General features: G+C 39.8%; 1 protein-coding gene across 2 annotated transcripts; it reads left to right on the top strand.

The window, feature by feature from the left end:
• The first annotated feature begins 5,639 nt into the window (after positions 1-5,639).
• On the top strand, positions 5,640-21,823 carry LOC101971760 (nuclear RNA export factor 2). 2 transcript variants are annotated; one of them, XM_013365375.3, is made up of 21 exons: positions 5,640-5,709; positions 10,695-10,875; positions 11,152-11,284; positions 12,372-12,455; positions 12,566-12,670; positions 12,777-12,857; positions 12,986-13,055; positions 13,252-13,340; positions 13,461-13,568; positions 13,739-13,848; positions 15,309-15,345; positions 15,733-15,801; positions 15,882-15,937; positions 16,077-16,184; positions 16,286-16,344; positions 16,458-16,573; positions 16,693-16,735; positions 17,587-17,659; positions 18,159-18,344; positions 21,368-21,427; positions 21,560-21,823. In XM_013365375.3, the coding sequence occupies exons 1-20, from the start codon at positions 5,673-5,675 to the stop codon at positions 21,393-21,395; spliced, it is 1,773 nt and encodes a 590-aa protein (XP_013220829.2). In that variant the 5' UTR covers positions 5,640-5,672; the 3' UTR covers positions 21,396-21,427; positions 21,560-21,823. The 2 variants fall into 2 exon arrangements, with proteins under 2 accessions (XP_013220829.2, XP_040139094.1); XM_040283160.2 differs by lacking the exons at positions 15,309-15,345; positions 15,733-15,801; positions 15,882-15,937.
• Positions 21,824-24,599: the final 2,776 nt, after the last annotated feature.

Raw genomic sequence — 24,599 nt, 5'->3', positions numbered from 1 at the left:
TGGTTAGAGATGCTGAGGCAGGAGGATTGGGAGTTCAAAGCCAGCCTCAGCAACTTACCAAGGCTCTAAGTAACTTAGCAAGACTCTATCTCTAAATAAAATATAAAAAGGGGGGCTGGGGATGTGGCTCAAATGGTAGCGCGCTCGCCTGGCATGCGTGCGGCCCGGGTTCGATCCTCAGCAGCACCACATACCAACAAAGATGTTGTGTCCGCCGAGAACTAAGAAAAAATAAATAAATGTTAAAATTCTCTCTCTGTCCCCCTCTCTCTCTCACTCTCTCTAAAAAAAATAAATAAATAAAGTCTTCTACTATGATTGTTGAACTATAAAAAAATATATATATATATAAAAAGGACTGGTAATGTGGCTCAGTGGTTGAGTGCCCCTGGGTTCAATCCCTGGTACCAAACAAATAAATTAAACAGAATTCTGAGCCTCTACATTTTTCCCTTCCAGGAACTTGTAGCACAGAATGTGGGGTTGGGTCCTTTGTCCCATACATTTGAAGAATAAAATCACAAGGGTGTGAGCAAAGTAACAGTATTTATTAAAGTCATACAAAGAAAGCAGAGGTCCCAAAAAGGGAGGGGTCCCAAGAGAGGGATACTGAAGAGTGGCTATTGTCTGGGAGTTTATATAGATCTATAGGTTTAAGGAAGTCAGTCGCCTGTTCAATCCTGGATAATGCATTCAATGTATTCATGCAGCCTTGAGTCCAATCAAATATCAATCAGGCATTTTTGCTTCTTTAGAGAGGCATTGGACCTCAATCACATAGGTCTTGATTTTAAAACAGCCTTTTTGTAAATTTCTTAGCAAATATATGCAGGTACTGTTTGTGTTCTACTGCCAGGAAGTTACCCATGGGCCATCTCCCTATATTCTCAGCCTTATCTCTTCCTTATTTGTGAGAAATAGAAACTCTGGTGGTCCATTTTCAGAATATCCAATCTTAACTGGATCCAATTTATAGTCCTTTTTTGCCTGCCCTAATTCAAAATTAGACAGTCTCATGTGGATATTTCTCTTCTCACTCAAGGGTTGGATATCCTCTCTCAGAGGACACAGATGCAGTATAGAACTGTGTCCAGAGGGTACAAAACACCAGAAGATGCACTAGAGTTAAGGCCCCCTCTCTCACTCCCTCTTAGCAAAACCTTCAAGTCTGACTTTCAGAGATGCAATTCTGTCTTTGACCACAAGAGAGCATCCTCCTTTTTTAATATTTATTTTTTAGGTTTAGATGGACACAACAAAATACCTTTATTTATATGTGGCACTGAGAATCGAACCCAGGCCCTGCCTGTACTAGGCGAGCGCTCTACTGCTGAGCCACAATCTCATCCCCCAAGAGAGCATCCTTCTATATGACATTTTTTTTCTCCCTCTTTTAGTCCAGTGCCCTACCAAACTCAATTTCCTTTATACATTGCAGGTAAGTCCCAATCATGACCTTTTGGAGATAGGCTGGAGTTATTTCCTGCCACATGACTATTTAAAACCTTTCTGTAATTTTACATTTAAGTAAACCCTATATATTGTAGGGAGAGTTTATTAAAGGTATGCATAGTGGGGTCATGCCCATTCAATAGACACCTCAGTTCCAATGTTTGCATCTCCATGTACCATTTTAATTGCTCTTAGATAAACTCCTAAACCTCCCTTGGCTTTGGCAGTTTTAGGGAGGAGAACAGCAGCTGGGGGTTCTGAGGACAGTTTCTTTGTGTTCCACAAAGGAACACAATGTAATTTAGCCAACAAAGAGCCTGGCACACAGTCCCAGGAGTTTGTAGCAAGAACTTGAGTTCAGATCTCACAATTGTAGCTAATCTCCTTTGCAGGGATGGCTCAGTTACAGAAGGCTCCCTGTGTACTAGGCTGCTTGTAAACTCTGGGGGCAGTAAAAACAGGAAGTTAAGACTCTTTTGACCCCCACTGCTCTCTTCTTTATGCCCTTGGAGAAGTAATTTCCTGTAAGGACTCCATCTTGTTTGCATGGACCAAATGAAGTAAGTTTGTGGCCTGTCACTTTCATCACCGGCCCTCCTTGATCACTAGACACCCAACCCTAGACCACAGATATTTCCCTCACTGGAGCGCTGTGATATAGTGGTGACAGGTTACTCTCTTCTGGACATCATGGGTGAGTTGGTAGCATGAGGTTTTGGCTTTAAATTCCCACAAGGCAAGAGGAATTCTTTCTGTTACCCCACCCAACCCACAGTATACCCAGAAAATTGGGAACTCAGTGACAAAGGTCCAGACTATTTTTCACCCCCTTGAAGATATATACAGAGTGGGCCCTGACATGTGGATCCATGTGCTGGATCCACATGGAAAACCTCTCTTTCCAGTGGCTATGGTCATGGCAGATCTGAGATATCCCCCTCATTTAACAAGAAGGTTTGAGTCATTTAGACCTCTGAGGTCCATTATTTGGTAAAGAGGAGTATCACCTGGGGTGGAGGTATTGAAAATTAACATTTCTAGGATTGTACTAGTAGTGGAGGAGGGGTAGTGATCATACCAAGTGTCCCTGAATTATCCTAGCAACCATACAGAGTAAATTTTGTTTCCCCTCTAGGTTTCCAGAGGCTTGCTTGATGGCCCAAAAGATAGTGTATTCTGGAACATTGCATGTATTGTCATGCAGTGCTTTGTCAAGTAAATTTTGTACTGAGGTTATTTAACTCTTTACCTGACTGGGTTTTGTTGTTGTTGTTGTTGTTTATGTTACTCAAAGAGGTGTGTTAAATTTCCCGCTGAGAGGATGAATTTGTCCATTTCTCCATTTCTGTTTTTAACATATATATTTTCTCCATGTACTTCTATCAATATTTTTGTATATTTTGGCTCTGTGGCAAAAGGCACATACACATTTGTTAGGTCGGCCCTTTTAAATCTGCCTCCTTTGGCCATTGCCTCCCCCGACTGATCTGACATTTGTTTTACTAGCACCTTCATGTTGAATTGAACTTTTTATCAATATGAAATATCCCTTCTTTTCTCTTGTACTGGTTTCACTTAAAATATATATTATTTCTCTTGTAAATGAATTAAAAGTTATACCAGCTTCCACTTGGTCCGTGGTTTAATTGAATATCTTTTGCCATCTATTTTTTCTGAATTTTCTATATCATTATATTTTTTATGAGTCCCTTTTAGGAAACATTTTGATTGAATTAACTTTAAAAAAAAAATCTAGTCATGGGCTGGGGATGTGTCTCAAGTGGAAGCTTGCTCGCCTGGCATGTGTGGAGCTCTGGGTTTGATCCTCAGCACCACATTAAAAAAAAATAAAAATAAAAATAAAGTTGTGTGACCATCGAAAACTAAAAAATAAATATTAAAAAAATTCTCTTTCTCTTTAAAAAATAAAATCTAGTCATGATCTCTGCCGGTGTGTGTGTGTGTGTGTGTGTGTGTGTGTGTGTGTGTGTGTGCTGGGTGTGAAACCCAGGGCCTTGTGGTATACCCCCAGCCCTGTGATCTGTACTTTTTAATTTTAAGTCTTCATTCCATTTACATGTAATTCCTGATATAATTTGGATTAAATATACCATCTTTCTATATACTTTACATTTGTTTTCTTATTTTAATTTCTCCTTTATTTTGTAATACTTACCATTATTTTAAAATTATTCCATTTTGTCTTAGTAGTGAAACTTTCTTGTTATTTTTATAGTATTTAGACTTCAGATTATAGTGTGCATTTCTGCCTTATCATAAATTCTAATATAATTAGTTCTTTTACATTTCCTTGCATAATACATGCTTTCCAGATTTATAATGTCCTGATTTATTATTGTGCATTTTAATTATTTTTACCTATATATTTAAATTCTTCCAAGAAATTTATCTAGATTATTCAGTTGGTGCTCATTTAAATTTTCCTATATATTTACTAGTGTCTTTATTCTTCATTCTTTCTTACATTTACCTTGCTTCTATCTAGGATCATACTTCATTGATTTAAGGATGTTACAGAAAGCTTGGTCCTTGTTCCCAGTGCCAATCCAGTAATTAGGACACAGTTTTGAAGAACAAGAAAAAAGAAGTTTTATTGTTTTTCTAGTGGAGAAGCCCAGGGGACCCTTGTCCCAAAAGTTGTGGTTCTCTGTATCAGGGAGAGTGCAGCGGGACTTTTAAAGACTTGATGCAAAGATTACATTCCACATGTTCTGTCCACAGTTGTAATGACTTGTTAATCTGGGAGACAGTCATTTCAGAGATCTTCTGGTAACATTTTCAAAGTCTGAATAACTTTGTTCCTGTGGTGGATGTGTGCTCAAGGACAGATAACTCTGCCTAGGATGGAGAAGAAAGATAATCCTGTTTCTCCAGATTCTAGGAGGGGAAGAGATTAGGGAGGAGCAGGGAGAGAGGAAGAGAAAGAAACATGTCTATTTTTAAAAATCAATTGCAGTGGCAGAGAAGCAAGGATTATATTCAAAGCATAAAGTGTACCACTGTCACAAGGGTATCTCTTTAGTTTTGAATTGGCGACAAATTTGCCTAGGTTTGTTTGCATTAAAATGTCTAACTTATGTTTTTGAAAGACAGGTTTTTGTAGACATAAAATTCTAACTGTGCAGTTATTTTACTTGAGCACTATGGATGTATACTTTCATTTTCTTCAAGGTACCATTATTTCTGTTTTAAAATTAGGTGTTAGTCTTTCTCTCTCTGTTTCTTCTTCAATTATTTCCTCTTTTGGGGTTTCAACAGCTTTACTATGATGATCCTAGTTTAGGTTTTCCTCATACCCAATATGCTTGACAATATGTATTGCTTTGTGCATCTGTAACTTGACATCTTTTGATTCTTGTTAAATTTTTCTCAAATACTCTCTTTTTAAATATTTATTTTTAATTATAGGTGGATACAATACCTTTATTTTGTTTTTTTGTGGTGTTGAGGATCCAACCCAGTGCCTCACATGTGCCAGACTAGTGCTCTACCACTGAACCACAACCCCAGCCCCTCCAATACTCCCTTTCTGCACTATTCTCTCTCCTTCCTTCTAGGAAACATAAAATGTTTGATTTATTTACCGAATTTCCTTTAATTTGATCCCATATTGCTCTGTTCTTCATCATTTCATCTCTTTATACTTCATTCTGGATATTTTCTTCAGTCTCTTCTTTCGAAATTCCAATTCTCTCTTCAAACATGTCTGTTATGGCATATTGCTAGTCATATAATTGTTCATTTAAGTTATTGAATTTTTTAGTTCTAGTGATTCTGCAGATTGATCATATTTTGCAATTATTCGCTGAATTTTTAAATCTTTTATATTGTTGAAAAACTGTCATTATTTGAATTATCTCAATTTTGTGGTTTTTATTGTCATTCTAATTTCATTCATGCCATCTTACCTCCTTTTTCACAATTTTCTCAGGAAACTACATATAATTAATTGTAGATTTATTTATTTCAGTCCTAGAATGAATGAGTCTCCCTCCAGAGAAGAAATTTTTTTTTTTTTTTTCTGGTAAATCTCCTAAAAGTGTAACAAAAAGCCTGAACCCGGTGGACCCGCCCCGCCCTTGCCGCAACCTCCGCCTCTGCTGGCGCCACTGGGAGTTGGGGGGTGGGGTTGGAGTCTGGGGGCTGGGGGTTGGTGGGGGTGGGATACGGATCTTAGCCTTGCAACCAGCCAGCAAGAAATGCCGCGGTCCCTGGAAGCCTGCGTCCCAGGCCCACGTGAGTGGCGCTGCGCTAGACCTAGTTTGCAGCGCCTTTGCTTCTGTGGCTACCGGAGCTCAGAGGGCGGGTGGATGGGGCAGTCGCTGAGACTGAAAATTTAAGAAAAACAAAACAACACATAAACCCCTCCAAAAAAAATCTTGACTGCTGAGGAGGTTGAACATTTTTCCTTTAACAGTCAGTGTTGTTTTCTTAAATCCCTTAATGTGTTTGTAATTATAATGTACTAATTGTAATAAAAATAGAAGGGAGAGTAAAGTAGAGCAAGCAGATGGGGGAGGGAAGAAGAGCAGGAAATGAAAGGTGTTGGGAAATGAGATTGATCAGTTTTGTGCATGTACCAGTACAGCATTCTGAATCCCAGTATTATGTCTAATTTTAATACACCAATAAGAATATTTGAAAAAAATCACTTTAATCCCATTGGTGATTGAGATGATTAATCAGGATTTCTATCCTTTAAGGACTAGTTTGTTCTCAATTTGAGACATAGCTCTTGAAGCTCCCTATTTTAGCCAGAGTGGCTTGCCAGGGTCTTTTCTCTGGGACAGGTCTACCTTCATATTTTATGCTCTTAGTCCCATGACTGTGGAAATCTGGCATGAATTCATAACATCTCAGCACACTACATGCCTCCTTAGGAATCATTAACTGCTGCTAGCAAAAAACAGCCTCAATTCAATTGTTGAGATTAACTTTAAGGTATTTTTGCCCTATTTTTTTTCTATTTTTTATTGATGCATTATAATTATGCATTATAGTGGGATTCATTGTTGTATATTTGTATATGCACACAATACAGCAGTATAATTTGGTCAGTTTTGTTCCCCAGAACCTCTCCTTTACCTCCGCCATTCCCTTCCCTTGTAAATAAATTTTTATTTTAAATGATTTTCCCCACTTTTCTAGATGTTTTTCCTTGGACATTTGATCCAACTTAGCTAGTCTTTTGTCGCTGGAAGCAAAACTACATTTATTTTTTTCAAATGCTTAGTTTGGTATAGTCCTTTATTATCTTAGTTTTTATATTCTTCATTGTGTCTTCTAATGTTTAGGAGCCGGAGAACAGGTGTAATAAACCTTCTATGGAATTTTCCAGATGGACATATTGTCTAGCATAGATTTAGTACCACAGATATTTCTTTCTCATTTTATTATATTGCCATTGCTCATTCTCATTTATGCCCTTGTCCTTGACTCTTTGCCTGTTGTTTATGAGACACTCATCTCTTCCAGTCTTCAACTATTCTCTGAGATTTCAGCCACCTGGTTAACAATTGATCCTAGTTACCCAGCTAACAATAGATAATGAATCCTCTTCACACTACTGTCCTCCAGACTTACAAAAATATAAAAACATTGCTTGTATGTATGTGTGTGTATATATACACACACACACACACACATACATATGTATGTGTATTCAGTAGAGACAAAGTTTTTCAAAAAGATAAATTTGAAAAGTAATGATTGTTTCAAGTTATATGTTAGCACACAGATGAAGATATAGGCTCATTCACTCACTATTGATTATCACATAAAGAAGTATGATATATAGTTTTAAATGTCATAAAATAGTCTCAATGTAAAGCATGTTTTGATTTAAGTAATACAGTTACAAAAGTATTGCTTGAAAAACTGTGAACATGTGCAGAGAATGTGTGTTTAATCCTGTGCTTAGTAGCATTGCTTATAATAACAAAAACTTGGAAAGATTTGTTAAACTTTGAAATTTTATTAGTTAATTTGATAATAACTTGATATTATTATTATTATTAGGTACTAGAAAGTGACCCCCGGGGTGTTTAACCACTTAGTCATATCCCCAGTCCTTTTTTTTGTTGTTGTTGAAACAGGGTATTGCTAAGTTGCTTAGGGACTCCCTAAATTGCTGAGGCTGGCTTTGAACATGTGATCCTCCTGACTCAGCCTCCAAAGCTGCTAGGATTACAGGCATGTACCACTGCACCTAGCTAAAATTTTAACTAAAATAATAATCTAGGGGCTGAGTTTGTGGCTCAGCACGTGTGAAGCACTGGGTTTGATCCCCAGCACTACATAAAAAAATAATAAAACTAAATAAACAGTGTCCACCTACAACTAAAAATATTTTTTAAAATAATATAACATATTAATGTCAGAAGTTGTTATTTAGACATTTTAAAAAATATGAAAAATATATTTTGGATTAATATTTATCCTTTTCTGAGATTCCCAGTTAGTGATAGTCAACCCTCAGTTCTTGCTCTGGTAAACAAGTGATCTTAGCTTTAATTTCCACAGTATCTTTAAAGGAAAAGCATATTAATTTAGTAAATGATAAAGCTCAATTAAATATTATTTCTGAACATGCAATATATAAAAATATGAAATGAAACAAGTTATAGATATTTTACCATATGATTTCATTTTGAAAATGTCTGTATATATGCATAATGTATCCAATAGCATGCAAGAATACAACACTAAATATGTTCACATATCATCCTCTTCTCAATTTATTTGTTAAAATGGAGTCATTTTCATGCATTTGATTCTGCGCATCACCATGATGATGATACCTAAATTGCTGCTGAAGCTTAGTATCATGAAGATTTAATGTTTTGGGAAAGAATACTTGATAGATTGTGCCGTATATTACAAAGCACATGATGTTTGGTTATTTCCTATTTTCTGATGTGGTTTACCTGCTATTGTTATCTATTATATAGATCTTTTAATTAATTAGCAGTTTTTAAATGATCATAGTAAAATTCTACCTTGTTTTTTTATGTATTAGCTGAAATGTTCTTATAAAGAGAAACCCTCATCAACATTTTGTGTATCTTTATATTAACTTTTATAGAAAAGAGAATGAATATTTTATTCTTCTCCTCTGTTTTCAATTTTTCATAAGAATAAGTTTTTTTTTTGTATTCTACAGATGTCTCCACTAAGGTTCTTTTTTGTTATTGTTTTGGGATATCCTTATATATTCCTAGCTTTGCAATGTATTGATGGGTTTTTAACCCCTGTAACAGGATTCTGAGCCAAAGAATGATAAAATTTACCTTGTGCTTTTAAAAAAATCATTCTGCCTGATTTGTGGAATATAGATGGTAAGAGAGCAGGTGTTAAATTAAGAGTGCCATTTAGAAAGCTTTCTAATCTAGGAGATAGATGTTGGTGGTGGTAGCAATAGAGGAGGTGAGAAGTGGCTAGACTCTGGGTATATTCTGAAGGTAGAACTAAGAGAATTTCCTAATCAGTTGGAGATAGAGTTTGAGAGAAAGAGTACTCCAGGCCACATCCACATTTTCAGAATTTATTTATTTTTATTTGTTCTACTTAACTGTACATGACCACATCCACATTTTTAGTCTGAGCAAGTGGAATGTATAGATCAAATGTTCTACCCACATTTAATTTCACTTCCAGTGCCTTCCCTACACAGGGAAATTCCAAAGGTTGTGAATAACAGGACTTTTTTTTTTTTTTTTACTGCAGGTCAATTAACTATTACTCATAAGTGTGTCCTGAGACAACAATGAATAATTAATGTATAATATATATAAAATACAAACCTAGAGAACGTTCAATTTAGAGGTCAAAAGGAAGCTTTCTGAAAGTCCAATTGTGTTAAACCCTATCTCCAGAAAAACCACTGTTATTACCACTACTGGTACATTGTTTCAGTTGAATGTGACAAAAATAAAATGCCCTTAGTGAAAATACCCATGGGAGACAGAATTGGTGCTATCTTTTTGTAGATAAAAATTGAACTTCTGGATCTTACCACATTGTGAAGTGCATATTTTGGCAGAGAGTGTGCATATTATAAAGGAAATTTCTAGGATGGATACAGTCAGGAATACAATCAAAACACTTTACAGGTATACCTGAAGCTGAAATATCAGGTAAAGTAGTCTTTGTAGTTAAATTTTAAAAATAGTAGAGACAAAGAAAATGTTTTATAATAGTAAGAGGTTTAGTTCCACAGGAAGACATAAGAATCCTACGTGTGTATACACTTGGTATGATTTGGAGAAGAGTCCTCCAAAGGCCCGTGTGTTTTTAAAGGCTTAGTTCCTAGCCAGTGACACTATTGGGAAGTGATGGAACCTTTAAGAGGTGAAGCTTACTGGGAGAAAGTCAGGACTGGGTCATGCCCTTGAAAAGCAGGACCCTGGCTCCTTCCTATTTCTTTCTTTGCTTCCTGGCTGTCATGAGATGGGAAGCTCCTCCTTATGTGCTTGCTCATGGTGTACTGTGTCACCATAGACCCAAAGAAACAGGGTCAAGTGATCATGGACTGATACCTCTGAAAGTATGAGCCAAAATAAAACTTTCTTTCTTAAAATTTGATTTCTCTCAGATAGTTTGTTACAGTAATGCAAAGCTGACTAATAATACACGATTCCATACAACAGATCCTCAAAGTAAATGAGACAAAAACTGATGGAGCTGAAAGGAGAAATAATAGTTGGGGCATTTAACATCCCACTCTCAGAAATTGATAGAAATTGCTAGACATAAAATCTATAAGGATATAGACAATCTTAATAATATAATTAATATGATAACCAGGTCTACATGAAACATGAGATTATCTATGAGATTTTAGTCATGTTGTTAGATTAAAGAAACATCAGAGAAGGCAAGATTTGGATATCTTCCTGGTGTAGATGTTTATTTCAACCTGTGAATTCTTACACTTCAGTTCTTTATATAAGTACTGCTTCACATTTTATGAGGTTTAGCATTAATTTCTTCCTCTTCCAAGATATCTCCCCTGAATGTACCACCAGTGAGAAAAGGGTCTCATGTCTGGACAGACAGAGGAGTTTTTTTTGGTGGTTGTTGTTGGGGGGAGGGTTGTATGATTGGTCCTTGGAGCAGGCTGACATTTTGCTTGCCCTACTACACTGTTAACCGTTGATGCAGTGTATCGTAAGTGGACCATTTATGTGTCTTTAAACTTGTATTTTTGTTCCCAATTTCAGAAAAAAATGATGAAAGCTCTCTGCAAGAAAAAGATAAAGGTGAGAATTCTTTCCAAGGGAATTCTGACAAGGAAAACGTATATTATGAAGATGATAAAAATGAGCTTCCACCATCAAACCTCCAGAAGGATGATGGAAACAACCAGATGGTGGATGTCCATGAGGACCCTGAAGTAAGACAGTAAGTTACCAGACAACCCATTTTAAATTTAGCAATCCATAGGACTGTGCAACTCTTTCATTCTCTGTTATCTTGTTCTTCTCTCACTGAAAAAGTGAAGAGTGATAAAAGTAGAATTAGAGCAGTCATAATGATAGGTCATGTAATCAGTGATTTGAGACTATGTAGGAGACTTTGTAGCATTTCTATACATTTTTAAATTTCAGTCTTGTTTTTCTTTTTAAAAATTGCATTTCTGTACATTTATGGATACCTTCTTCTGTCCATTTCCCCCAGTGACTCCTCTACCTTCCAAGTCAACAATGGGAATATAAAATGGGATAAGGAATGCCAAGATAAAATTCCTTCAGAAAAAGAAATGAAAAAGAGCACACAGGATGAAGCTGTGGGGAGAAGGTTCAAGATCACAGTGAGTGTCCTGATAATATGTAGGTAAGGTGCAGGAGAGGTAGGTCAGAGGGAATTAGGTTGATACCATCTAAGGACAGGTCCAGAAAATGAATTAAAAGGGAAGGTTGTCTAAAGGGAAAGGTGGACTACTGCCAAGAATATGGAACAGATTCTCACTGGATGCCTTGCTTTGGCTCAAGCTGCATGTAGGATTATGAGTCTCTGAAATCTTTGTTAGATGGCCAGGAAGGATATTCAATATGTAAAATCTCCTGGAATCTTATAAATTAAGGCCATTTAGAACAGCTAAATTTTATTATTTTGAAGATCAATTTGCAATACAGAGAAAGGACAATTAAGAAATCCATGTATTGACCCAAAACAAAAAGAAAGAAAACCAAAAGGTGTATCATGTCAGTTGACCCCACATTAAAAGTCTTTTGCGGGGAGGTACTAGGGACTGAATCCAGAAGTGCTTTACTACTGAGCTATATCCTCAGTCCTTTTTTTTACTTTTTAATTTAAGAAAAGTTCTCACTAAGTTGCTTAGGACCTCACTAAGTTCCTGAGGCTGGTCTCAATTTTGTGATCCTCCTACCTCAGCCTCCTGAGCTGCTAGGGTTATAAGCATGTGCTACCATGTCTAGCTAGAACTATTTTTTTTTTTGGTACCAGGAACTGAACCCAGGGGAACTTAGCCACTGAGCCACATCCCCAGTCCTTTCTATTTTTTTAAAAAATTTTTAGTTGTTGATAAACCTTTATTTAATTTATTGATTTATATGTGGTGCTGACATCAAACCCAGTGCCTCACACATGCTGGGCAAGCACTTTACCACTGAGCTACAACCCCAGACCCCTTTATTTTTTTAATTTTGAGACAGGGTCTCACTATGTTGCTTATAGCCTTGTTAAATTACTAAGGCTGGCTTCAAACCTGTGATCCTCCTGCCACAGCCTCCTGAGCCACTGGGATTACAGGTTTGTGCCACCATGCCTGACCTAGCTAGAACTCTGGAGAAGGTCACAGTAAAATTCTTGATTGTATATGATAGCTGCCTTTAATTCCATGTTGTCTTTGTTTCATCCCTTCTTTTTACCTTTAGATTCCTTATGGGATGAAGTATAATAAGACTTGGCTAATGAATTCAATCCTGAGCCATTGCTGTGTCCCCTTTACACCAATTGATGTAAGAGAAGATGGTGAAGCCAGCTGATGGGCACAGGGGAGGGGAAGAGGTCTGCCTCAGCAGGGACCATTGGCATCTGACATTATTGCTTCTGCCTCCATTCCCTGTAGTTCCACTATATCAAAAATCGGGCCCAATTTTTTGTCCAGGATGCTAGTACTGCCTCTGCATTGAAAGATGTCAACTGCAAAATTTGTGATGAGGAAAATCAAAAGGTATAGGCTGAGAGCATTCCTTAGTTTTGTTGGGATTGGGCAGGGGAATGGACAGGGGCTGGTTATCTTTGGACCCTGATGCTTACCCTGCCTCTTCTTCCTGTAGATATCGATCTTTGTCAATCCCTGTATTGAACCGAATACCTTGCAGAATAAATTCACTCCAGAAAAAATGGAGAAGCTAATGGTAATATAGACCTAAGGCACATTGTTTGAAAAGTTTCCTGGCCCACATTTCAACCTCCGCCTGGTGATGTCCCTGTCACAACCACCCCCACAGCCTCAAAGCCCATTTCTCCATCTCTGTCTCTGCAGCTAGCGATGAACAAACGATATGATGTCTCACAGCAAGCCCTTGATCTCCAGAAGCTCCGCTTTGACCCAGGTATGACTGACAACAGTATTCCTAGGGCAGGTGAGGGCAGAGGGGTTTGCCTGGCAGGGAGACATAGAAATGGAAAATTGGGGAGGGGGTTCTTGCTACTGCTGCTCCACACAGACCCCTCTGAGCTTTCTGATCCCCTTCTCCTGGTTTCCTGAAGACTCGTTTTTTGTTTGTTTGTTTATTTGTATTCCTGAAGACTTGATGGAACATGACATTGACATGATCCTAAACCGAAGACAGTGTATGTTTGCTACCCTTCAGATCATTGAAAGGAATTTCCCTGAGGTGAGATCTTAGGCCCAGGTCTGGTATTTTGGTAGAAGGGTGGAAGGGATGTTGTGAAGGGTAGATGTATATTCCCCACTCTCAATAGTAATCATTACACTAACCATTTCTTCCCAAAAGCTGTTGTCCTTGAACTTGTGTAACAACAAACTATACTGGCTGGATGGCCTGTCTGACATTGTAGAGAAAGCCCCGCAAGTCAAGATCCTGAACCTCTCCAAAAATGAGGTGAGAAGAGAGCAAGATGAAATTTGGGTTGAGGGTGGCTGGTAACGCACAGCAGGATGTTGGCAAGAGGCAGACAAAAGCACCTCTGAGTGGAGGTATCTGGGTGCAGCTTCCCAGGTGTCTCTCTCTCCCTGGGTCTCCTTAACTGGTTCCCACCCCATCTTTCTCAGCTGAGGACCTCCAAGGAGTTGGTCAAGCTGAAAGGGATGAAGCTGGAAGAGCTATGGCTAGAAGGAAACCCCTTGTGCAGTGACTTCCCAGAGCAGTCTGCTTATGTAAGGTAGATAATGCCTGGTAACACCTGTCACCCTTCCTGGAGACCTTTGCCTCCTGGGAGCCGGAGCTCCCCCTGAAGTCCACCTCTGCAGGAGGGTGCAACCTTGATCCTCTGGAAGGACCACACTCCATACCCTCTCCTCTATCTGTGTCCCTCAGCTGTGCCCACAGGTCTGCTTTTCTTCTTCTGACCTGCTCCCCCTTTTCAGCTGGACTGGGGTGTGTGTCCCGCCCCTCTGCACTGGCCTCCTCCAGCAAGCCCTCCGAAGATGGGGCTGGGCTTCCTTCCCCTGTCCTATGAGTGGCCCTTCTTCTCATGTTCCAAAAAGGTCCCCCTTCCTGTCCCAGGAGATTTTATGCCCGTGCTGAGGACCAGGGTGGCTACCATCTCAACATCTGTTCCTCTAGGCCATTGGTGGGAACTGTTTCCTCCTTGGGGAGAAACATGGGTTCCCTGAGTCAAGGAGCCAGAGGTGGGCCACTGACAGCGAGCAGAGGCCTTCCCAAGACAGGAGGGGAAGGCAGAGGGCAAAGGAGGGGCAGGAGGAGGAGGAGGAGGCGGGAGCACAGGCCCCTCAGGGGCACTGCTGCTCTCTCCCCCACTCCACATCCCACATCCAACCTGGTCCCTCAGAGCAGCCCTGGGTAGCCCAAGTCAAGATGCTTCCTTGGGCAAGACACTGACTCAGACAGGCACAGGTGCACAGGGACCACCATGAGGGAACCTGGTGCTCATAAGAGGGGGCCACAGACCCTCTGTCACATGCTGAGCTGGTGCCTGATTCTTCACTACTGGTGCTGGGAATGACACCTCCTGTGGGGGCGGCTCCTTTTCCCATACCTGGCCCCCTCTGGGCCCACACAGGAGACAGAGGCTGAACCTGCATCCTGTGGGCCCCAGCCCAGCAGGTACATGTTTGCATTCCTGCCTGGGGCCCCAGGGCCAGCCAGGGGCAGGTGAAGGAATGGGCTGCAGTAGGACAGCTGGTTTCTTCTCACTTCCATCTTGACCTCCAGCACCAGGGGGCAGCATCTTCCCCTTCCCTTTGCTTTGCTTCCTCTTTCCCCATCTCTCCATCCCCTACCTTCACTCCTTTTCTGTGGCCATACCCCTGCCTTCCCCTGCCTGCCTCACTCACCAAACCCCCACCCCACCCAGCATCCTATCCTGGGAGGCGAGAGTATGACCTGGTCTTGGTCTGGCCAGGCCATGCCCCACGGAAGGCTGGACACCCAGCACAGTAGCAGAGCCCTGGTCTCCCACCCCATTCCCTGCTCCCTTCAGAGCCTTCCATGGGGGGACCTGGAAGAAGGTAAGGGAGGCAGGGTGGGCCCTGGAGGACGGGGTCAGGCCAGTGTAGATGGGAGGTACCCAGGGGGAGGGAGAGGGAGGAGAGCAAGAGGGAGAGAGTATGCACAACCCTCCACTGTCACCTCACTTCATTAGATTTTTCATTTGCACAGTGCTATCCAGGATTGTTTCCCCAATTTGTTACGCCTGGTAAGTACGCAGTTCCGGTCTTGTCTCCTTACTCACATGCCTGACCTCCCCGCTGGCCCCAGGCCTTGTGGGCCTTGCCTAGATTACGTGTGCACCAGACCCTCATTTTTCTTAAAGGGCATGGATTCTCCATGGCATAGACATTTTCCCTAGGGAGAACACACGTGCACGTGACACCCATACACACCCACTCACAGGGTGCATATACTGGCAGAGATTTCCAAGAGCTCATGATGCAGACACCAAGTGTGATCTCACCCATGGAATTTCCAAGGCCATTTTATACATGGCCTCTGGCCCTTGTTTCCCCTTGGGCCTGTTTAACTCCTTGCTCATGCAGTGCCACCACCCTGATCTTCACTGTTGACCTCCCCTTCCCTTCTCAAGGATGGCCAGGAGTTACCAGAATCAATTGGAATTGACAATGAAACACCTGAAATAATAAAACCTTGTAAGGTGAGGAGGGATCATCAATATTTGAGGTGTTGCAACGGAGGTTTTGTCAATCATGTAGTTTCAAGGTGTCTTCATTTCAGGAAAGCTATAAAGGATGTGATAATCTGAAGAGTCTAGTATTGCAATTCCTGCTTCAGTAAGTTCTCCTGGGATCTTGAGGACAGGGAGGGCTGGCACAGTTTGGGTTAACTTAGCACAGGTCTGCTCACAGTATTTTGAGGTATCATTTGGGGGCGGGGCCCCAGAGATAGCCTGTCCCCTTTGCTTCTCCACAGGTATTACCTCATTTATGACTATGGAGATCGACAGGGTCTCATTGATGCTTACCATGATGAGGCCTGCTTCTCCCTGACCATTCCCTTCAACCCTGAGGACCCAGACCCGTGAGTATCACAATTCAGACTCTGGCCTGGGACCATGTAGCTCTTTCCTGGAAATACCTGCACTGGCTAGACTACCACCTTCTGTTCCTCTTTTTCTTTAGGAATAGCTTGGAAGAGTATTTCAAGGATAATAGAAATATAAAGAAGCACAAGGACCCCTGTAAGTCTGTGATAAGAGAAGCTTGGCGTGAGAAATATAATATAAAGGACTCAATAATAAGCCACGGGGCAACAATTTTCCAGTCCCCATCTTTGCTTTTCTTCCCCATACAGTTTTGCGGATGCAGCTGCTAAAGCACACAAAATGTGACATTGTGAACTGCCTCAGTGTATTGCCCAAAACTCAGCATGATTTTAACTCGTATGTGATAGACCTATGTGTCCAGACAGTGAGTACCCATTTCTTCCCTCAGGCAGGCATAGGTAGTAAGTTTCTGAAGTTTCTCGACATAGGAAGTAAATTTCTGAAGGAACATGAAAGACCTAGATTTTTATTCTTCCATTTCAGGAAATGATGCTCTGTTTTTCTGTCAATGGATTGTTCAAGGAAGGTGAGTATCTGTAGATGCCCCTTACCAGAGTGCTCATGACTCCCTTCTCCTTGCTGGGTTCCCTCCCAGTATTCTCTGAGCCCACATCCTCTTCCTTCTTCTCCTTTTTCTTCCTTTCATATTTTCCCCACTGCTACTGGGGATCAGACCAAGAGCATCACACATGCTAAGCAAGTGCTTTACCACTGAGCTATATCCCTAGCCTCTTTCCTTCCTTTCTTTTCCCTTTCTGTATGACTCCCTTTTTGTTCTCCCACCCTATTTTTTTCTCTCGCAAGTGACTGATCTGATCTACATCCATGTCTGTCTGCCCTGCACAACTCAGGCATTAGGAACACAGGCTGTGGAGTTTGATGGCTCTCATTCCAGGTCCTTAGTGTGTTAAATATGGCCTGATACTTAACACCGTAGTTTCCTCACTTGAATAATGGAGGGGGGGGCTAGGGCTGTAACTCAGTGGCAGATCACTTGCCTAGCACTTATGAGGCACTGGGTTTGATTCTTAGCACCACATAAAAATAAACAAACAAAATCTACAACTTCAAAATTTAAAAAAAAAGAAAAATGGGGCTAATAATATTCATCTCTTGGGCAGCTGTGAAAAATGAATCAAGTGAGCTTATGTTTGTCAAGGAACCCACGTTAGGGGGTCTTTTCAGTGGGAGCTGATTTATTTCTACTGTGGCTGCCTCAAACCCTGAAATTCCCTCCTAATTCCCAGTAAAAAGTTGTTGGAGTTTGGTTTTTTTCAGGGTGCACATGAGTATCAGGCAAGACCCTTACTGGGGAACACTGTATGTAAACATGAATATGCAGGTCTAAGGGGGCATCATTGTTTATTGTCATTGAAGTGGAAGGAAAGTCTCAGGGTTCTGTTCGTGCCTTCACCCGGACCTTCATCTTAACTTCTGGCAGCAATTCCAGGTAAGCACAATGTTGTGGATGGCAATGGTAACACCATCCAAGCTTCCATTCAGTAGTGCGATTAGTATTGTCTTGGGGTCTTCTCAACACTGGGGAAAGCCAACAGATAGATTCAAGGAGAAGTCTAGAATAGTGGTTAAGAGCATGGAATCTAAAGTCAGAATAGATTCTCATTTATCCTAACACTTATTAATTAGCTGTGTGACCTTTGTCAAATTATAAGACTTTTCTGTAACTAGTTGACTTCCTCTGTAAATGGGGAAGAGTGCCCGCTTTTAAATAAAGGGAGTTAAATCTGTAATGTAATGAAGGTAGTAGACAATCTCTCAAAAGGTAGGTTCTAGCATGGGTTAAGGGTATCAGCCAAGAGAGCTAAGAGGTAGGCAGTGTAGGGGTTTGAAAGGAATCTGGTTGCTGAGTAGCAATGGAAACAGGATCACCATTGGGAGTGTGGGGTTGTCCATTTGTCTGTTTATTTGAGAATTCACCTTTCCTTTAGTCTGTGCATCGTGAATGATGAGATGATTGTGAGGAATGCCAGCCCCAAAGAGACCCAGAGCGCCTTCTCCATCCCCATGCTTACACCCTCCTCCAACTATGTGCCTGACCTCTACCAGGAGCAGCAGGGAATAGCACAGCCTTTCTCCACCAAGTCTGAGATGCAGAGCCTTGAGCGCTCTCAGAAGTGAGTGCTGAGAGTCTCTGGGGATAGACTTGAATTGGAAGAAGTGGGAATTTTATTAATAATGAAAATTTTCAACTAATTTGTAAAAATAACACTTGTATATTTTGTTTTCAAAATGGGCTCATGAGAAAATATATACTAACATTATTGTGATAATGTAAGTAATTTTAAAACAATGCAATGTTTAAATCAGATAGCATGATCTCAAATTCTAAGCATGATATCAAATTCTAAGGAAACCACCAAAAACTTAAAATTAGTATGTTAGGTCAGCACTGTTTCAGGGCACTCAATCAATATGCAAAAATCAACCATATCACCATATACTAGCAATGAACAATCAGAAAATAAAATAAAGAAAAAAATTCCATTTCCAATAGCATCAAAAAATAACATTTAGGGGCTGGGGATATACCTCAGTTGGTAGAGTGCTTGCCTCACATGTACAAGGCCCTGGGTTGAATCCCCAGTACCACAAAAAAGTAACATATTTAGGCTGAGTTTGGGGGCACATGCCTATAATCCTAGCAGCTTGGGAGGCTGAGTCAGGAGGATAGTGAGTTTAAGACCAGCCTCAGCAAATTTGAGGCCTTGTCTCAAAATAAAAAGGGCTGAGGATGTGTCTCTCAGTGGTTAAGCTTCTCTGGGTTCAAAAAAAAGTAAGATATTTAGGAACGTATTTATCAAAAAGTATAAAGCATACACTCCAAACTCAATAAAGCATTGTAGAAATGAATTACAGATTTAAATAAATGGATGTACATCCCATGGACCTGGATTGGAAGACTAAATATTGTTTAGATGGCAGTCACTTTCCAAATTTATATTGCAGATTCAGTGTAAATGCAAACTATATCAAAATTTTAGCTTCCTTCATTGTAGACATTTACAAATTGATCCTAAAATTCCCAAGAAAATACAGTTAACTTAGAAAAGAAAAATAATCTTGAAAGAGAAGAACAGAATTGGAGGACTCACTAAAATATGGCTGTAAACTTATAGTAAACAATTTGTACTGGATAGTATAGGCCTTTCAATAGACATGTATATGAATAGAATAAAATAAGAGTTCAAATAAAAAAAATACAACTTTTATGGTCAGTTGCATTTCAGTCAGAGTGTGAAAATAGCCTTTTTAAAAAACTGGTACAGGAACAACTGGATATCCACTTACAGATGAATTTATACCCTACTCTCATGCCATAAAAAAGCAAATTAAAAATGGGTCAAAACCCTAAAAGTTGGGCTGGGGATGTGGCTTAAGTGGTAGCGCCCTCACCTAGCATGCGTTAGGCACTGGGTTTGATTCTCAGCACCACATAAAAATAAAATAAAGATGTTGTGTCCACTTAAAACTGAAAAATAAATATTTAAAAAGCTCTAAAAGTTAAAGCCAAAACATTAACATTTTTAGATGAAAACATAGGAGTAAATTTTTGTGACATTGACTTAGACAATGGTATCTGACATATGACAGCAAAAGTGCAAGATAAAAGGAAAAATTTAGTGGAGTTCATCAGAATTTCTAACTTTTTTTGCATTAAAGGACACTATAAAGTGAAAAGGCAATCCAAAATAAGAGAAAATATTTATATACTTTGTGTCTGATAAAGGACATATCCAGAATCCATAAAAAACTCTTCAACCAGTCACAGTGGCACACACCTGTAATCCTAGTGGCTTGGGAGGCTGAGGCAGGAAGATCGTAAGTTCAAAGCCAGCCTCAGCAACAGTGAGGCACTGAAGCAACTCAGTGAGACCCTGTCTCTAAATAAAATAGAAAATATGGCTGTGGGTGTAGCTCAGTGTTCGAAAGCCTCTGAGTTCAATCACTGGTACCAATGCCAAAAAAACTCTTCAACAATAAAAAGACATGTAACCCAATTAATATGGCCAAGTAACTAAATAGACATTTTTTCAAAAAAAGACACACAAATATACAAAAAGTACTTGGAAGGATACTAAGGATTATTAGTCACCTGGGAAAAGCAAATCAGAAAGTGAGATACCACTTGTTTCACACCACAATGAATGTGATTTTTTAAAAATGGAAATAACAAGTGTTGGCAAACATATGGATTAATCAGAACCGTCCTACATGGCTAGTGAGAATGGAAAATGGTGCAATCATTGTGGGTTGGCAGTTCCTCACAATGTTAAACATGAGGTTACCATATAAATGAGCAATTCTACCAAGACAGATAAACACATAGGTTCACATGAAAACTTGTACACAAATGTTCATAGCAACATTATTGATAATAGCCCCAAAATGGATACAACCAAAGTGTTCATCAGTTTATGAATGGATAAATTAATGTGAGATATACACATACACGTCCATATATATGCACATATATGTATATTATTAAGCAATAAAATCGTGATACACTCTATAACATGAACCTTGAAAATATTATGCTTAAGCGAAATAGCCAGTTATAAAAGACTACATATATCATTATCAGTCCATTTATGAAAAATCCCCAAATGAACAAATCCATAAGGACACAAAGCAGAATAAGGTTTCCCAGGTCTGGGGACAGGTAGAACTGGGGAGTGACTGCTAACAGGTAAGGAGTTGTGTTTGATTTTGCTAAGATGGTGAAACAGTTTTGGCATTGGATAATTGTGATGGTTGTACAATTTTGTAAATATACTAGAAAACCACTGAATCATACACCTTAAGATGGCAAATGCTATAATATGTGCCATATATCTGGATTTGGAATTGACTGGAACATTTTTATTTTTGAATTTCAGTGTCTTATTTTATTGAGCATCTTTGATATCATTATATGTTAATATCATTTATTCTTCTAAACACTTCTGATTTTCTGCTTTGAATTCAGGTGAGCATGAATGTTAGTCATAGATATTTTAGTTTTCATAAGGTCATTATTCATCATTACAGTGGTACTCATTCTGGCTCATGTATCCTAGCATAAGAGTGGCATTAAGAGGTGGCATTTTGTAGCCAGTGTGCATGTCCTGGGATGTCATGGAGATCACCTGTTTTTCAGGTGCCTTGAAGACAAGGAGGAGAACTAACCAGAGTTGGTCAGGTCTTCACTGTGTTCCAGGTGAGGTATGGGAATCAAGGGATGAAAAATGGACTCTGAACCTTTGGAAAGGTGGTGGCCTGGGAATGGGGTTGGGGATGCAACTCAGGGCACCTGGTTCTTCTAAAAGCCTAACTCCTTCATTCCTTCTAGGTCAAGAATCCACAGGAGGCCTCAAACAGATGCCCTGAAAGGAGCCCTTGAATGTCATTTTCCTTTTAATCCACATTATTGTGTCTCTCTTACTAACTTACGACCATGCCCATGTCTGAGGTTGACAGTCTTGCTGTTCAAGAAGCCAAAGTTAACTTGTAGGTTGGGTAATACAACCATCCAAAAAGCCAGTTGTTATGATTATTTTTCACCACTGAAGATGGCTGTTTATTATCATAATAAAGAGTGAAATTGCATGTTGCATTTATGTGTCCTGGGTTGCTCTTCCCCTGCCCTAGCCATGAGCCAAGGGAGTCAGGACTGAAAGGCCATGTGCACTTCCATACACCACCCAGTTCATCCCTGGGAAGCCAGGTACTTAGTGAATAAAGCCTCATGAGAAAGGACACATGCTACTTTAGTAATTCACTTTTAGAGACATTAGGGGCTCTGTGAGATGCTCTTTGAGGAGGCCCACAGAAGCAGGCATATGCACCGGTACAACAGGTGCTTCTCAAGGATGTCTCTTGGCTACTGGGGGCTGCAGAAGGAAAGGATTAAGGGAGGGAAGGAAGGAATAAAGGTAGGTAGGTGAGGGCTTACATATTTTACTTCTCATTTCTAGTCATTTGAGCATTTTCATAGATCATACCATGTTCAACTTTGTGATTTGTGCACAGGTGAATGGGAAATGGGCTTTTCCACAGCTCTCCCTGCACTTCCATCTGTCTGGAAACCATGGCATGGCCCATCAACTTCTTCTACACCATCAGGCTTTCACATCCTCAACCTCCTTCCCTAGCTAGATCAGAAAACATGGTTTCCTTCCACTCACCCACTTGCCTATTCCCATAGCTACCTTTGGGCCCATGCTACTAGGCAAGCAAATGCTAACCCTGAGATGCCCACCATGTGCATTTGTGTGTGTACAAACACACTTCTCTGTATGCCGATTTTCCTATTTCTCCATGTGTTCACAAACACTTGTTATCCCCCTCTCTTTTCTTTTTGTTGTTCTTTTTATTTTTTTGGAGTTGTGGGCACCAGGGATTGAACTCAGGGGCACTCAACCACTGATCCATATCCCTAACCCTATTTTGTGTTTTATTTAGAGACAAGGTCTCCCTGAGTTGCTTAGCTTCTCACTGTTGCTGATGCTGGCTTTGATCTCACTATCCTCCTGCCTCACCCTCTACAGCTGCTGGGATTACAGACATTTGCCACTGCCCCAGGATGTTGTTCTTTTTCTTTTTGAGAGAGTTTTTATATACTCACAGAGACCCTAATCAGATACATGATTTTCAAACATTACTCCTACTCTGCAGGTAGTCTTTTCACTTAATTCATCCTCTCCTGAACAGTTTTCTGTTTTGATGAAGTCCAATTAATGCATTTTCCTTTGCTTCCTCATGTTTTTGGTGATCTGTACATATTATATACATATGTTAAAATATCACACTTGACCTCAGAAATATGTATAGTTACTATAGGTTAATCAAAATATTTAAACGGTTTTTTGAGAAAAGGTTCTAGGGATTGTACTCAGGGACACTCAGCCACTGATCCACATCCTCAGTCGTATTTTGTATTTTATTTAGAGACAGGGTCTCACTGACTTGTTAGTGCCTTGCTGTTGCTGAGACTGGCTTTGAACCCATGATACTCCTGTCTCAGTCTCCCAAGCCACTGGGATTACAGGTGTGAAAAATATTTAAAAGTTTAAGGAGGTGGAAATACTACCTACTGTGATGTAACCATACCACATTTTATATTGTATACATTTATCAAATTATCACCCTGCACTTCATAAAAATGCACAATTGAAATAAAAAACATTTATTGTCACATCCAAATTTCTCTGTTTTCTCCCAAGAGTTTTATCGTTTTAGCTCTTATAGTTGGTCTTTGATTCATGTTCAGTTAATTTGCTGTGTGGAATGGATCCAAATTCACTCTTTTGCATGTGGTTATCCAGTTTTCAAAGCCCCATTTATGGAAGACACTTTTGTTTGTTCTATTGTAAATTTTGGGGAGAGACTTATTTGCCTTTTTCCTCATGTTTTTAGAGGTCTTAGACTTGTGTATCTGTTGAGATGGATTCCTCTTGTTCTTTTATGAAGAGATTTTTTTGTGAGTGGTCCTGTGTTTTAGCTTCAATACATAGGATAAGTATTGAAGGATAAGTGTAATACAAGTGTTAATTTCAACCTCCAATGTCTCTTTGAAAGGAGAGAGTGCTACAAGTAACAGTAGTAGTTTAAAAGGGATTGGACTCAGGGGCACCATGTATTAACCATGTATTAATGTACATTGTAAATGTAATTACTAACAATCTCTACAACTCTAGAAATCCAAGTGAAACAAGGAGTGAGGTCTAATATGATATAGGTTTAAAGGGTGACAAATTATTAACTGAATACAATATTGAATTTGAAGGTGGGATAAAAATAAACAAAAGGAAAAGAGAAAAGGAGAGGAAATAAAACGGGAAAGAAGAAAGCAGGGTAGGGGGAGGAGACAGGTTCAAATAGGAAAAGTGAGTGCAGAACATCAGGTGGTATGGAATAGTTGTACATTACAGAGACTAGTTATTGGTTAATATAAATCAATGTACTAATTATCATTTGGCAGTTCAGATAATTGTTGCAGAAGTTTTTTGAAACAGCCTTTTGAATCTGCTGTTTCAAATTTTTGAAATTGCCTTCAAAATTTAAAATGCCTTTGATTTCATCTGTGACCCAAATGAGCCAAACTTGTTACATGAGTCTATATGCAGAATTCAACCCCTTCTTTGCCTGGCCATCACTTTTTTTTTTTTTTTTTTGGTACCAGGAATTGAACCCAGGGGCACTTAGCCACTGAGGCACTCCCAGCCCCATTTTGTATTTTATTAAAGACAGAGTCTCATTGAATTGCTTAGGGCCTTGCTAAGTTGCTGAGGCTGGCTTTGAACTTGCAGTTCTCTTGCTTCAGCTTCCTGAGCCTCTTGGATTCTAGGCATGTGCTACCACATCTGGTTCTGGTCACCACAGTGCATGGG

The sequence above is a fragment of the Ictidomys tridecemlineatus genome, chromosome X, assembly GCF_052094955.1.
Source record: "Ictidomys tridecemlineatus isolate mIctTri1 chromosome X, mIctTri1.hap1, whole genome shotgun sequence".
Lineage (NCBI taxonomy): Eukaryota > Metazoa > Chordata > Mammalia > Rodentia > Sciuridae > Ictidomys > Ictidomys tridecemlineatus.
This window is presented reverse-complemented; position numbering and strand designations above follow the sequence as displayed.

Coding starts and splice junctions, on each gene's coding strand:
- LOC101971760 (XM_013365375.3), top strand. CDS start 5,673: ATGCCGCGGTCCCTGGAAGCCTGCGTCCCAGGCCCAC. Junction 16,574..16,692: donor TAGACCTATGTGTCCAGACA/GTGAGTACCCAT, acceptor CTTCCATTTCAG/GAAATGATGCTCTGTTTTTC. Junction 17,660..18,158: donor ACTTCTGGCAGCAATTCCAG/GTAAGCACAATG, acceptor CCTTTCCTTTAG/TCTGTGCATCGTGAATGATG.